The following is a 15,990-nucleotide window of genomic DNA, read 5'->3' as shown; positions in this document are numbered from 1 at the left end:
GGCCCTCCTGGTGTGTTGGCCTTCAACTCCTACAATTCCTAACAGCCGGTCCAAAACACCTGGAGGGTCAAAGTTTGCCCATACCTGTATGTAACCCCAGCAGGGCTGATCACATCAAACCAGAGCATTGGAGAGTATGCAAAGCTGGCTAAGAAGCACTCAGAGGGCCTTCGTTACCTTTCCAGCTTTGCTTATATAGCTTGGTTAACTAAGCCTGGCGAAAGACCCTCCTTTCCATGCTTCACCTTCCTCCCTGTGGATCCCAGCTACGTCTCCAGCCCCTGAAACAAAATCAAAACAGTCCCAGACCAACTGCTCTCTGCCTTTTCCAGGAGGATATTACATCTACCCGGAAGCAGGGAAAACGGTGCAATTGCAAAGTCCGGCTCTGGATCCGGACGCAGCCGAGATCTGCGTGGAATTCCTCTATTACCTGTACAGCTTCGGTGCCAATGCCCAGCTGGCAGTGAAAGTCCAGGATGCTTCTGGAAACACCTCAACGCTGTGGACCAAAGGAGGGATGCAGAGTTCGTCCTGGCTGCTGGGGACCGTGACCGTACAGAACCCCGTCCGGCGTCCCTTTCAGGTAATCTTTTGGAAGAAGGACAGGAACAGGGTGTGGTCCTCATTCCTCTCACATCCCCAGTCTTTTCCCAGTGGCAACTGGTGGCTCCCACATGGGCGGGGGCGGGAAATCTGCTCATGATTTAAGTCTGAACTTTAAACAAGTTGTTAAAGATTCTAAAACCTGGAGTGGGATTAGATGGCTCTTTGACTGTTTTCTGTCGTGTGCTGGGCCTGTAACAGTTGTACTTTTCTATAGGACGTATACTTTAAGCCCAGCGGGAAGCCAGGGACGCCTCAAAGAGAGATTCTTAGGGATTTTTCTGAAGTGATGGTCTTTAGAGTCTTTAACGATACAACAAAGACTTTATTATGGAACAAACAACAAATCTTCAATGGTTCAAACAACACTTCAAGGCTTTCTTAGTCTAGTCCTCAATGGGCTGGTACCTGACTTTGATTAACTGTACTTTCTCTGTAGGAAAAACCCTATTTAACCTCTCCCAGGCTGCTTTCTATCTATGCCTCATTGGTGTGGGTCCTACTACCGATTCCAAATGCGTCTGGGTATCAAGTAGACTTAGCAGCCGAGGCTTGAAGATATTGCAGCTGGAGTTCAGTGGATCTGTAATGCTGTCCTCCCTCCGAGAATTCTTTGAAACTTCAGGGCTGTTTTCCCTCTGTTGCTGTGAGGCTGAGAGCTTTTGGGACTTTTCTCCTGGAATTTCTGTTTCCCCAGACGTTATTGAGAAAGGAAGCTTTTCTTTGGGACGAGCTGGTCTACGCCCTATAGCTTAGCTACCTTGTGTGAGACTGCCCAAAAAATGGCCCCTTTCCCTCCCAGAGCCCAGAACAAGGGGCGGAACCAAAGCTTAATTATGATGGACAGGAGGCCTGCCCTATGACTGCAAAACAGATAACAGAAAGAAAATAAAGTTGGAGCTCCTGGTACAGCCGTACCAGCACAGTTTGAGATAAAACCAAAGGGCTTTTTTAATTAATTTAATTTATTGTGAGATTTTAAATCATAACAATGAAAGAGGGGGAACAATCGAGGTAATAGGAAAGTAGAAAATTGGAAGGGTAATAGCGTAAGGGGAGGTTAAGAGAGGTTAAGAGAGGGGGTGAATGGTAGTTGGGCAGTTGAGGGATGGTGATGGGGTGGGTCGGGGCTTCGGGGCGGAAAGAAGGGGGGTGGGGTTGTTGACTTCCAGTTCAGTCCACAGAGATATAATCATAGTATAATATAAATCTTCTTACACAAAAGATTCCGCTTCCAGAAGTCTTTGTTCATGAAATGAGCTCATAGTACCTTAAGTTATATATTAAGTTTTATTTTTCCTTCAAGTATGCTCTGAGCTGGTTCTAGTTGGTTTGCTTTTCCTTATTCTGACCCTTTAGTAAGTATGATAGCCTCTCTATATCCATGAACTCAGCTATCTTTATAATCCAGTCCTCAACAGAGGGGGTCTCTTTAGCTTTCCATTTCTGTGCAATCCGTATTCTCGCGGCCTCTGACAGGTAGAAGAGAATCTTCTCTTCGTTTTTCCTTAGTCCGAAGTCTGTTATGCTCAAAACGTAGTACTCCGGTTTCATATCAAACTTTATCTTGATGATAGTTTGGGTATGTTTGTGAACCATTGATAATTTTTTTAAAAATTTCTTACAACCCTACCATAAATGATAATAGGTCCCAGGCTTCTTCCCACATTTCCAGCGTAAGCTGTTATAATTAAAAATTATAAAAATTATAAAAAATAAAAACCAAAGGGCTTTGACGCCAGCTGTTGAAGCTAATGATGACTGTCTGTCTCCTCACAGGTTGTGTTTGCAGCCACCCGGGCTGAGAACACGGAAATCGATATGGGGCTGGACTCCATCTCCATCAGGGTTGGGCCTTGCTCACGTAAGTGGCCCTGACTTTGGGTTTCTCTTAGGGCTGGGCGGTTTCGTTCATTAATTTCGTAATTCGTTATTAATTCGTATTTAAATTAGCTTACGATCCGATATTGAGGCATGCAGGGGTAATTAAAAATCGAAACGAATTTTTCCAATTTATTTTGTAATTGATTCGTAATTGATTCGTAATTTTTTCCGTATGTCTGGTGCAAGTTTTAGGGTTGTTGTTTGTTTTATCAGTGATAAAAAATAAATTATCACACCAACAGTCAACAACAGAGGGAGAGGGAAGCTTCAGAAGTTCCCCCTCTCCCATTTGGAGGGTTTTTTAGCGTTTTGCGCAATCGCGTCCGCCATTAACGAATCGATTCGTAATTGTTTCGTAATTGTTTCGTAATTTTACGAAATTTCGTATATTTCAAACTTTTTTAAAGAAAAATTTCGGAATTCTTTTAAAAAACGAAACGCAAAACCCCCCTGAAAACGAAACAAATTTAGAAACAAATTTTTCCGTTGTTACCCAGCCCTAGTTTCTCTCCTTGCGCTGAGAGACTTTTGGGTTGGAGTCTAGGGCCCATTTGCAATGGATCCTGGTGACATTTTGGTGGGCCAAATTCCACTTCCTTCCATCTCAACTGAAGGATCCTTCCTTCCTTGTTCTCTCTCTGCTGCTTGCTCCTTGCTCCTCTTTCTGCTCTGCAGCCTGTGTGACCGGCTGTGATTTTGACTCTATGGGTGACCTTTGCGGGTGGGAGAACCCGGCTGAAGAGGACATCCAGTGGGAGCAGTGGACTGGGGCAGGTGACAACCCCGACGTGGGACCTGCGGATGACTTCTCCAAACCGGGATGTGAGTTCCTCCCTCCTGAAACCGGGATCTTTCTGCATAGGAACCCTGGAAGCTTCCTTATGGCCCTTGAGAACCTTGTCAACCCTGAGTGGCAGCTGCAGTAGCGCTTCCACGTTTCAAAAAGGATTTTTTTTCCAAGGATCAAACCTAGAACCATCTGTATAAAAACATATCAGAATGTGTCACTGCACATTTAGAGTCCATCTAGACCAGCATTTCTCAATCTGGGGGTTGGGACCCTTGGGGAGGTCACAAGGAGGGTGTCAGAGGGGTCGCCAAAGACCATCAGAAAACACAGTATTATCTCTTGGTTATGGGGGTTCTGTGTGGGAAGTCTGGCCCATTTCTATTGTTGCTGGGGTTCAGAATGCTCTTTGATTGTAGGTGAACTAGAAATCCCAGCAACTACTCCCAAATGACAAGGTCTATTTTCCCCAAACTCCACCAGTGTTCACATTTGGGCATATTGAGTATTCAAGCCAAGTTTGGTCCAGATCCATCATTGTCTGAACCCACAATGCTCTCTGGATGTAGGTGAACTACAACTCTCAAACTCAAGATCAATGCCCACCAAACCCTTCCAGTATTTTCTGTTAGGCATGGGAGTTCTGTGAGCCAAGTTTGGTTCCATTCCTTCATTGGTAGAGTTCAGAATGTTCTTTGATTGTAGGTGAACTATAAATGCCAGCAACTACAACTCCCAAATGACAAAATGAATCCCCCCCCCCCCAACCCCACCAGTATTCAAATTTGGGCATATGAAGTATTTGTGCCAAATTTGGTCCAGTGAATTAAAATACATCCTGCATATCAGATATTTACACAATGATTTGATGGGGAGATATTGAAAAAATAGATATTTATTTATGCATATATTGTATGTACTTTACAAGAACTGAAATGTATAGAAAAATCAGGTTCTCTCTGTGTAAGAAAGCCAGGAGGACAGGGAAGGAATGTTGAAGGGGGAGAAGAGGGGGACATGTTATCTGTACATTCCAGATACAGAGACTGGTACAACATAGCCCAGGTTATAGCTAAGTAAGGAGCCTATTCCCCCTCCTTCCTGATAAGTCAAAGTAGGCCCCTTGATTGATGAATGTAAGCTGTAAGCTGTATGCTGCTCTTTAGAAAGAAATACAGAGACATGCCTTTTGTATGTTGGGAGATAGAATTTGATATTTCTGTGATGCTAAAGTGACGCAGAGAATGATGTCAATGTATGTAGAAGCATGTTTCTTTGTTTGCCTGCATTTGAAGTGTATAAAAGGCAGTCAACACCTTTATCGGGCACTCCGGTTGCTTTTGGACACAGCTCCACTCCAGGGTCCCAGCTGGAAATAAAAAAAGGAGAGATCCTTTCTCTAGAAAGGATCTCTCTTGATATAATCTCTCCTATCATATGCTGCTACAGATTCATAACAGTAGCAGAATTACTGTTACGAAGTAGCAACGAAAATGTTATGGTTGGGGGTCACCACAACATGAGGAACTGGATTAAAGGGCCACAGCATTAGGAAGGCTGAGAACCACTGATCTAGACCAATACCATCAGCTCTGACAGGAAGGCATGGCTCTCCACTGGGATTCTTTGCTTGTCCTACCAATGAATACTAGGAATGTAATAATGCATGAATTTGGGAAGCTACCCTTGAACTAGTCACACTCTTGGCATCCACCCAGTTCAGTCTTGTCAGCTCTGACTGTCACAAGCAAGAACTTTCAAGCATTTGCAGGTGAAATCTCACTTTTGGTCTTGGACTCAGGAGGTTGGCTTTAGTCCAGGGCAGACCCTGATTCTTTCTCGACCTTCCTTGCAGTCGGCTCCTACATGTTACTGGATTCCTTTGACTCAAAAAACAGCGGGACGGCCCTCCTCAAAAGCCCTCCGTATGAGTCCCAGGGGGGCTGCCTCTCCCTTGACTTCTATTACACTCTCCATGGTGTCTCCAGTGATACAACACTCAAGGTCTATGCAGTGGCTGTGGCAGGTAGGTATGCCCCTTCTCCCACCCAGCCAAGGCTCTGTGACAACCCCACCAGATTCTGGGCTTCTCGGGGCACCTTGGGAGGATGACGGTTTTGTATTAAGTTTCCTCCTCCTCTCTGCATTTCTGTTTGAACAGGGGGAGGACTGGGAGCCCCCTTGCTGACTCTCAGTGGGGAGCATGGACCCAACTGGAATCCGGGAGTGGTCAATTATACTGGGACAGCCGAGGTCCAGGTAAGGAAGCCAAGGAGGTTCAACAGAATTGGGGCTTTGGGCAGGCAGTCCTTATCCGCATAAACAAAGAGCAAATACCTTGGGAGGAGAAAGGGATTTCAGGAAAACAAAAACAATAAAGGCACCTCTGGGTGCTTTCGTACCTCTGGTGATCTTGAAATCTCTGCTGTGTCACTTAATATCTGAGCTCTTGAAGCCTAATCTGATTCTGAGTGTTCAGAAGATGAGGCTGGGGGTGCTGGGAATGGTTCATAGGGGTCAGAGACAAATGTTTTGGAATCTCCTGGCAGAAATGTGTTTCAATTTCCTGGCAATTCCTAAGAGAACAGTGAAGGCCGTTCCCATAGGAACTTGTTAGAAGTGCAGACCGAAGGGAACAAATGTTTGTTGAGGCAGGAAAGATTAGAGTTGAGACAACAGGGTTAAGGACTCACTGCTCCAAGCAGCTTCAAGATAAGGCCCAGGAGAGCAGGTGCAAACAAAATGATCTCATGGGAGGGATTTGGAAGTGGTTCATGTTGATACAATCTGTGTGAGAGCAACACTGCATTCAGGTACAGAGCTCTCAGTGTCAAGGGCCATGAAATACATGTAACCAAGTATCAAGCTGTTCTTGCATTCTGGTCTTGGGAGGTATAGTTTTGGCTGTTCTGGGTTAATGTATCTTTTCTTTGAGTGACATAGTTTTGTCTGCTTGGATTTGTGTACCTTGCCTTTCCATATCACACTGGAGTTATTTTAGAGCCTTTCTTTAAAGGGATTTTTGGACTTTTGGCTTCCATTGACATAATCTTTTGAACTTTGATTCCTTTTTAATATATATTTGATTGCTTTTCATATACTCAGCTTTTATTATATTCTGCTTTTAATATACTCTTACATTGGATTATCTGGACAGTGTGTGGTTTATAGTGAAAATCACTGGGTCTTTGTGCTGAAAGCAGTAGCGCTACCATATTTCAGCTCACACTAGCAAATAAGCTTTCCAATATTGTGTAAGTACCTCCTTTTACAGCAATAAGAACTATCTTAAATTTCAAATCTTAAATTTCAAATAGAGGAAGAAGCACTTCCAATTATGTTGAGCCTGAACAAAAATCAGGGCTAAGGGTTCTAGATTATAATAGCCACTTTTTGCAGAGTAATAACTTACTTAAATTCCAAATCTGGTTGTTCTGGAAAGGCATGACCTTTCAGAGATCATAACCTTTTGCAAAACCAGAATCTCTGAAAGTGTGTCCCATGACCACTCATGGCTTTCCCTCCCTAGTTTGTTTTCGAAGGCACCTATAGAGGCAAACCTGGCTTGGCAGTGGACAGCATCCACGTCTCACCTTGTGAAGGTAACTTCATCCCTGGGCTTCAGGGTTGGCATTTGGGGAGAGAAGAGGGGTTTGTGGGGCAGGAATGGCATCAGAGAAGGTTTCCCTGACTCTTAATCTCCTTTCCGCTCCCCATCCCCAGAGGTTTTCACCCAGTGCGACTTCAACGACAATGCAAATCCCTTCTGCGGCTGGGTCGGTTTCGGCGATAATGATGACGTCTCCTGGACACGGACCAACCATTCCACCCCGACCGAAGAGACCGGGCCCCCAGGAGATTACCCCGATGGAAGTAAGCAGCCGAGGACAACCCGGGACTCAGAAATCAATTTCCTAAAAATAATCCTTCTTACAGAGCAGAGTTGAGAAAGTGACTAATTAAGCCAGGTATGGGCCAACTTGGGCCCTCCCTCCAGGTGTTTTGGACTCCAACTCCCACAATTCCAAACAGCTTACCGGCTGTTTGGAATTGTGGGAGTTGGAGTCCAAAACACCTGTAGAGAGGGCCCAAGTTGGCCCATGTCTTTGTAATCTTGGAACTGAACACTTCAGTCAATCAGGAGATCATCTCCATATACATGTTATGGGAGTTGGAGTCCAAAACACCTGGAGGGAGGGCTGAAGTTGACCCATGGCTTTCTCCTCTTGGAAATGGACACTTCAGTCAACCAAGGAATCATCTACCTCTCCACATTATGGGAATTGGAGTCCAAAACACCTGGAGGGATGGCCCAAGTTGGCCCATGCCTTTGTAATCTTGGAATGGAACACTTCAGTCAATCAAGGGATCATCTGCCTACACACGTTATGGGAGTTGGAGTCCAAAACACCTGGAGGGAGGGCCCAAGTAGGCCCATGCCTTTGCTCTCTTAGAAGTGGACACTTAAGTCAACCAATGAGTCATTTGCATCCCCATGTTGTGGGAGTTGGAGTCCAAAACACCTGGAGGGAGGGCTCAAGTTGGCCCAGGCCTTTGTCCTCTTAGAAGTGGACACTTAAGTCAACCAAGGGGTCATCTGCATACCCATGTTGGGAGTTGGAATCCAAAACACCTGGAGGGAGGGCCCAAGTTGGCCCAGGCCTTTGTCCGCTTAGAAGTGGACACTTAAGTCAACCAAGGGATCACCTGCATCCCCACGTTTTGGGAGTTGGAGTCCAAAGCACCTGGAGGGAGGGCTGAAGTTGGCTCATGGCTTTGTCCTCTTGGAACTGGACACTTCAGTCAACCAAATGGTCATCTGCATCCCCACATCGTGGGAGTTGGAGTCCAAAACACGTGGAGGGAGGGCTGAATTTGACCCATGGCTTTGTCCTCTTGGAACTGGACACTTAAGTCAACCAAATGGTCATCTGCATACCCACGTTGTGGTCTGAAACATCTGGAGGGAGGGCCGAACTTGTGAGTTACTTCTTGTAACTTTTCTATTAGTCTCTGGGTTTAGTGTGGAAGAGCAAAAGCCTAGGCTTCGTCCCTGGTGGCAACCAGTGTCTCCCATGTCATTGACATCATTACTCCACTCTGGGTTGTGTTCTGAACTTGAAAGGCTGTCCTCTTTCTGCAGAGGGCTACTACATCTACGCGGAAGGGGGCTCCCTGAAACCGGGCCAGTCCCTCCGCCTGACCAGCCGGGCCTTCTGCACCGACACTGAAGCCTGTGTGGAATTCTATTATTACATGTATGGTATTGTGGAAGTCCAGACACAGCTCCGGGTCCTGCTGGAGGGGCCTTCCGGAGCAGAGGTCACGCTCTGGACCCGCAGCGGGATCCAAAGCCCTGCGTGGCTCTTGGGATCCGTGACGGTGCCGTATGGTGGGCCGCAGCCAAGCAGGGTGAGTAGCACAGTGCTAACCATATATGATGGTCCTCCAAGTGATGTGTCTTGGCGGTGGATATGTAGGTGGCTGTGGAACCCTATTCTTGATCCACATGTTCTCCCGCAGTGGTTTCCAGATAGAAGGCAGTCCCGGTCAGGGTTGGCTTGATGTTCCTTGGCACATTTCTCCCTTTCTCCCTCGCCCTCTATTCATGCCTCTTTGAATTCTGCAGCACTGCTGGTCACAGCTGACCTCCAGTAAGAGCACTCCAGGACCAGGGCATCCCGGTTCTTGGTGTCTATGCCACAGTTTTTGTGGTTGGCTTTAAACCCATGTTAATTTGTTAATTTATGCCAAATAGGCTGGGCGGGGCATTCCGGGAGCTATTGTCCCCCAAAAGTAGCATTTTGCTAGGGTCCAAGGTGCCATGTCTGCATTTCTAATTTCAGCAGCTCCATTCTCACTGAAGTTGGTCCAACCTGGTTGTAGTTCCCTGTGGTTCCATTGGTCACTTGTGTAATCTGGAGCTAGGGGGGGGCTTCTGCATCATGTTCCTCTGCTTCGGCTCCCTTGGCCTCTGCAGGGCAAGGACTTACGAAAGACTTCCTGTCTCTGCTTTGACTCAGGTGCTTTTTGAGGTGATTCGGGGGAGCCACCCTTACCTGGACGTGTCCCTGGACAACATCTCCGTGCGCAGAGGACCTTGTTCAGGTGAGGTTACGCAGGGAGTCATTTGCTCTGAGTCTTGTGGCCTTGTTACACATGTCGGTGCCCAAAGAGGCGCCTCTGCTTGGAGGCAACCTAACTGATGATGAGTAATAATACATACTAATAATAATAATACACTTTATTTATATTCCGCTCTATCTCCCCGAGGAGACTCAGAGAGGATTACAGTATGCACATATATAGGCAAACATTCAATGCCTTTTATACAGTGAAGAATGACATTCAATACACAATCAAAGGCCAAGGTTTCCCTTTCCATCTTCGGTGTCTGGAGGCAATGCTCAGCTCTGGCCATTGGGAGGTGCTCTTGTTCCATTTTCCATGCCGAGGAACTTGGTGTCCTTAGACCCTCCTGGTCGTGTTTTGCTGGCATGGCGACATGGATGCCTTTTGCCTTCCTGCCGAGTACACAGTACATGTTTACGAACTGCTAGGTTGATAGGAGCTAGGGCTAACAGCCAGGAGCTCACCCTGACCGGTGGCTTCAAACCGCCGAGCTTCCGGTCGGCAAGTTTTTCTGCAGCTAGCTGTTTAACCCAGTGTACTACTGCAGCCCCATAAGTAAATAAGATCTGGATAAATGCTTAAGGGATTCAGAGGGAGGAGACAAGTTTTTGAGCCCCAAAAGAGGAGACCCTCATTCTATATCTCTCCCAAAGAGCTATGAGAGCAGCAGGCAATGGCATGGGAGCCAGGGGCTAGTTTATGCTCAGACTTCCCCAGGGTCCCACCCTTCCCGCATCGAGCCCAAATGCTTCTGTTTTGCTTTGCAGGCACTCTCAGAATGGCAACAGGAAGTGGCATTGCTTTATTTCCTGTTGCCAATTGAGATTGATGACAGTAGAAGGAGGGGATCCCGTCAGGTCCGCTGATGACTGTCCTGCCAAAGCAAAGGGGTGCCTTACTAAAGGGAAAGAAGCAGAGTGGAGTCAATATTATTATTATTATTATTATTATTATTATTATTAGGATTTTAGTAATTCTAAATAAAACACCGAGGTTTTGCAGATAGCACAGGGTGGCGGGGTGCTTGCAGACTTCGGCAGTGCTTTACGTCGGCAGATGAAACGTTGAGAGAAAGAGGTGGACAGGCCTCACCTCTCATTAACAAGCACAGGACTCTAACTCATTTACATCACAGGAGGTATATTTTAGCATATCAGATCGACCTTGATATTAATTTCAATGACTTCTGCAAAGAACTGACTCAAGGGACCTGAACATTCCCCTCTCACCTCTCTTTTCTCTTCCTCGTCCTTCTTTTCGGCATGACACATGCCCCCTCCATGCCACTGTCCACAACACTGAGTGGAAAAAAGGAGAGTCTTAAGATTCCACAGAAACAAGCAATGCACTGGAGCTGTATCACATTTGTGATTTGTGACTACAGTGTTCCCTCACTACTTCACAGTTCACTTTTTGCAAACTCACTGTTTTGTGGTTTTTTTAAAAAAATTAATTTAAATACAGTAGTGTATACAAGTAGCGAGGGAACACGGGAGAAGGAAGGGGGGTGGATGGATAGATGGATCTCTGCGTAGGCTCAGCCTCCTCGCCCTCTTAACCTTCCTCCTCTTCCTCCTCCTCCTCCTCCTCGGTGCCACCACGCATGCGCCACGGAGCCCAGGCTGGGCGCGAGCTCGAGGTGGAGAGAAAACAGTGTCCAGCAGCGCACAAACAGAGAGAAAGATTGATTGACAGGGGGGAGGCATCTTCCAGAGGGAGGGCGGATGGGGAACATACGTATACGGGGAACATACGTATACTGTTCATATACTGTAAGCGTCCCTACTTTGTGGATTTTCACTTATCGCGGGTGGTCCTGGAACATAACCCCTGCGATAAGTGAGGGAACACTGTATTCACCCCACCCCCCATATATCTGAGACAATGAGAAGGTGCCACACTGAAAAATGCACTTGGAAGGAGCAGGGAGAGAACTGACTGGCGAAAAACAAATGAGAATTTAGAGTGGCCTTCGTTTTCTCTAGTTGCATTTAATTTTAAATTTAAGGTTTCCTTCCACGTAATCCTCTTCTCTTTGTTTTTATACTGCTGAACACTCATCTCTTCCTCCTGACAGGCTCCGGAACGCCTCTTCCTCCGACCACTTCCTCAATTGCCACGTCAACCCACGCTGGCCCTGTGGTGACCCTGCCGTCCGGGAGTCCCGTGACATCGCGCTCCACAACCGCCAGCCCTGTGCCCACCAGCCACGTGGTCCCAACGACCCACAGCAACACCACTCCCCAAAAGCCCACTCTGACCAGCCCTACCACCACCACCACTGCATCAATCTCTACTGCCACCACCAGAGACAGCCATGTTAGCAGCACTGCGCCGGCCACCTCTGGTCAAGGAAGCCAGACCACACCTGGGGTCCCCAAACCAACAAGCCATCCCACCTCAGATGCCCCTTCTACCAGCAAGGCTAGCACAACTAGCACGACAGCCAGCCACGGCAGCACAACCACCACTCCCACTCCCACCACCAGCATCTCTAAAACAAGCACAACTAGCACAACAACCAGCCAAGGGGACACAACCACCACTCCCACTCCCACCACCAGTGTCTCCAAGACAAGCACAGCTAGCACTACAGCCAGCCACGGCAGCACAACCACTACTGCTACTATCACAACTAGTGACTCCAAGACAACCACGACGAGCACAACAGCCAGCCAAGGCAGCACAACTACCACTCCTGCTCCCACCACCAGCATCTCTAAAACAAGCACAACTAGCACAACAACCAGCCACGGCAGCACAACCACCACTGCTGCTGCCACAACCAGTGACTCCAAGGCAAGCACAACTAGCACAACAGCCATCCACAGCACTCCTGCTCCCACCACCATCATCTCCAAAACAAGCACAACTAGCACAACAGCCAGTCACAGCAACACAACCACCACTGCCACTACCACCACCAGCTCTACACACCACACACAACTGCCCATTACGAGCCAGACAAGCACCACCCATGGAAGCACCACTAGTACAACACCAGCCCCAACCAGCCAAGGCAACCTCACTACTAGGACCACTAGTCCAGCCACCATCTCAACCACCAGTGACTCCAAGACAAGCACAACCAGTACAACAGCCGCTCAAGGCAGCACAACAGTGGCCACAAGACCCAGCACCACTCGTGGCCCAACACAACTGCCCATCACAAGCCCCACCAGTGGTAGCCAGCCTAGTACTACCACAGGCCACACCAGCCAAGTTCCAACTGCTGGCAGCAGCAGCACTAGCCACCCTTCTGTTACCACGGCTAGGCCAACCCCTCCAAAGGGTAGTACTACTGCCACTACTCACATCAGCCCCTCCACCTCTCCCAGTCACAACCAAACAAGCACCACCCAGGGAAGCCCAAGCTCTGGTCACACCACTACTGCCCCATCAACCACCAGGCAAACCACTCCCATTACCACCACAAAGGTAACCATCATTAGCACAACCACCATCAGCAGCAGCCCAACAACTCACACCGCTGGTCAACCAACAACCACCTCAGGAACCACTCTGCAGGCTAACACAACCATTACCCAGAGTGCCACCACCCTCACCACTTCACCCCACACCAGCCCCACCACCTTGGCTCCTGACAGCCTGACAAGCAGACCTCCGAGCCCCACGGTAAGCAGGACAACGACTCTTGGAAAGACCACCACCACTGCCCCCCTCATGACAAGCTCTGTGAGCCCAAGCACACTACACACGACCACGGTTGGCCATGTCACCACTACATCCATAACGGCCAGCACCAAGTCCACACCTACAACCCCAGGCAGTGGCCACTCTAGTCCCACTACAGTGGGCCACACCAGCCCAAGCAGCACTCACACCAGTGCCACAAGTATTGCCATCACCACAACTACAGGCAGCGGTACCCCCAGTCTTACCACTATCACCAGACCACCAATAAGGACAACCACAACTCAACACACCACTAGCCTTGCGACCATTGAGTCTAGCCGGACCACGGTCACCACCACGGAAAGAAGCAGCACCAAAATGCCTGTTAGCCCAGAGGCTACGACCACAACGACAACACTTCTAACGACCACGGCAAAACCCACTCCAACACAAGGGGCCTCCATAGGGACCACGGTCACAAGCACAGCCCCAGTGGCACCTCCAGGTAAAGGGGTTTATGAACTTCCTAAGAGTAAGGGAAGAGAAGGCTGAAGGCCTCATCAAATTACAATCCTGGTGTCAAACTGCATCCATTATATGTATTATTTATTTACTAGCTGTCCCCTGCCACGTGTTGCTGTGGCCCAGTCTGTTGATCTGGGAAATAATGCGGAAGTTTTGGTTTCTAATATATGTAATTTCTTTCTGCTTGTGGGTAAATAGTATTTCTTGCTGTTTCTTTGTCAGTGTTGATGTGGAGTGTCCAGTTTGCTCACCCTGGAACATGCAACATATCATTGTCCTTCTTTAAGGGTCCCTTTCAAATCTATGATACTATATCTGTGTGTGTGTGTGAATCATATCTATCTATCTATCTATCTATCTATCTATCTATATCTCTATCTCTGGCTGGATGGCTCTTTGTCAGGGGGACTTTGAGTACGTTTTCTTGCCCTGGTGAAGGGAGTTGGACTGGGTGGCCTTAAGTATTTTCCATTGGTCATGGGGGTTCTTTGTGGGAAGTTTGCCCCGATTCTGTCGTTCGTGGGTTCAGAATGCTCTTTGATTGTAAGTGAACTGTGAATCCCAGTGACTACAACTCCCAAATGTCAAGGTCTATTCCCCCCAAACTCCATCTGTGTTCATATTTGGGAAAGTTGAGTGCTTGTGCCAAGTTTGGTCCAGATCCATCATTGTTTGAGTCCACAGTGCTCTCTAGATGTAGGTGAACTACAACTCCCAAACTCAAGGTCAATGCCCACCAAACCCTTCCAGTATTTTCTATTGGTATTGGGAATTCTGTGTGCCAAGTTTGGTTCAGTTCCATCGTTGATGGAGTTCAGAAAGCTCTTTGATTGTAGGTGAACTATAAATCCCAGCAACTACAACTCCCAAATGACAAAATCATAATTTTTGGAGTGATGGTCACTCCTTGTGTTGTGAGACGTTTTGTTGCCAAAATTGGTGTGATTTCGTTCATTTGTTCTTTTGTTTTTAAGGTACTCATTATGCACAGAGCATTTATATATATGTGTGTGTGTGTGTGTTGTTGTTGTTGTTGTTGTTGTTCATTAGTTCAGTCATCTCCGACTCTTCATGACCTCATGGACCATCCCACGCCAGAGCTCCCTGTCGGCCGTCACCACCACCAGCTCCCTCAAGGTCAGTCCAGTCACTTCAAGGATGCCATCCATCCATCTTGCCCGTGGTCGGCCCCTCTTCCTTTTTATATATATAGATTTTTCTTTTTATATATATAGATTATTATATTATATTATATTATTTAAAGCATTTATATTCTGCCCTTCTCACCCCGAAGGGGACTCAGGGCAGAGCATAACATATAAAGGGCAAACATATTATTTATTATTTATTTACAGTATTTATATTTATATTCTCACCTGGCAGGGGACTCAGGGTGGATTACAATGTACACATATATGGCAAACATCCAATGCCAAAGACACACAACACATATAGACAGACATTCAGAGGCTATTTAACTTTTCTGGCCACCGCTTTCATCGTCCATCTGCGACATTGATGAAGTACTTCCGCATTCCCCGCATGCTTTGCTAGAGTCTTTTTTATGGCCTTGTAAATTAGTTAAATTAGCCTCCCCACACAGAGGTGGTACCTAATTTTCCTACTTGACAGATGCAACTGTCTTTCAGGTTGCAAAGGTCGACAACAAGCTACACAATTGGTTGGAAGCTCACTCCGACCCAGGCTGGCTTCGAAGTCATGACCTTATGGTCAGAAGTGATCTTAATGCAGCTGACACGCAAGACAGCTGTGCCACAGTCCTGGTCCCGGACCATACACATACAAAAGCATTAAAATCACTCATCTTGTTAAAAATGTCTCAACAACCATATCGAATTTGGTCGGCATACTAAGGGTGCCTATCGCTGCCTCATTCACAGTCAGTCCCACAGCCATGTTTTTATCATCCTTCTAAAGGACAAGAGGGAGGGAGCTGACCTGATCTCATTAGGAAGGGAGGTCCATAGCCAAGGGGCAATTACTAAGAAGGCCCTGTCTCTCATCCCCGCCAAACGCGCCTGTGATGGTGGTGGGACCAAAAGCACGGCCTCCCCAGAAGATCTTAATCTCCGCAGTGGTATTTATTTGTCGTGTCAGGGCAACCAGTCAATTATATTACATTTCTAACAGAACAAAGCAAGCGAACAGACAAAATACAAAATTTGTGAGCTTGGTAGTTGATTAAATGTCCTTTGACCAGTATCTGGCCACTTGGAGTGCCTTTGGTGTTGCTGCGAGAAGGTCCTCCATGGTGCATGTGGCAGGGCTCAAGTTGCATTGCAGCAGGTGGTCAGTGGTTTGCTCTTCTCCACACTCGCATGTTGTGGATTCCACTTCTTGCCCATTTCTTGAGGTTGGCTCTGCATCTCGTGGTGCCAGAGCGCAGTCTGTTCAGCGCC

The 15,990-nt window shown here is 47.3% G+C and overlaps 1 protein-coding gene across 1 annotated transcript in view; it reads left to right on the top strand.

Moving 5' to 3' along the window:
* Positions 1–15,990, top strand: part of ZAN (zonadhesin) — a 62,148-nt gene that overhangs the window by 154 nt on the left and 46,004 nt on the right. Inside the window, exons 2-11 of the mRNA XM_067469555.1 lie at positions 333–586; positions 2,386–2,470; positions 3,166–3,312; positions 5,133–5,303; positions 5,439–5,536; positions 6,807–6,879; positions 7,001–7,150; positions 8,421–8,689; positions 9,301–9,385; positions 11,487–13,550. Coding sequence (XP_067325656.1) covers positions 333–586; positions 2,386–2,470; positions 3,166–3,312; positions 5,133–5,303; positions 5,439–5,536; positions 6,807–6,879; positions 7,001–7,150; positions 8,421–8,689; positions 9,301–9,385; positions 11,487–13,550 — 3,396 coding nt within the window. The remainder of the gene's footprint in view (positions 1–332; positions 587–2,385; positions 2,471–3,165; positions 3,313–5,132; positions 5,304–5,438; positions 5,537–6,806; positions 6,880–7,000; positions 7,151–8,420; positions 8,690–9,300; positions 9,386–11,486; positions 13,551–15,990) is intronic.

The sequence above is a fragment of the Anolis sagrei genome, chromosome 6 (assembly GCF_037176765.1).
Source record: "Anolis sagrei isolate rAnoSag1 chromosome 6, rAnoSag1.mat, whole genome shotgun sequence".
NCBI lineage: Eukaryota > Metazoa > Chordata > Lepidosauria > Squamata > Dactyloidae > Anolis > Anolis sagrei.
This window is presented reverse-complemented; position numbering and strand designations above follow the sequence as displayed.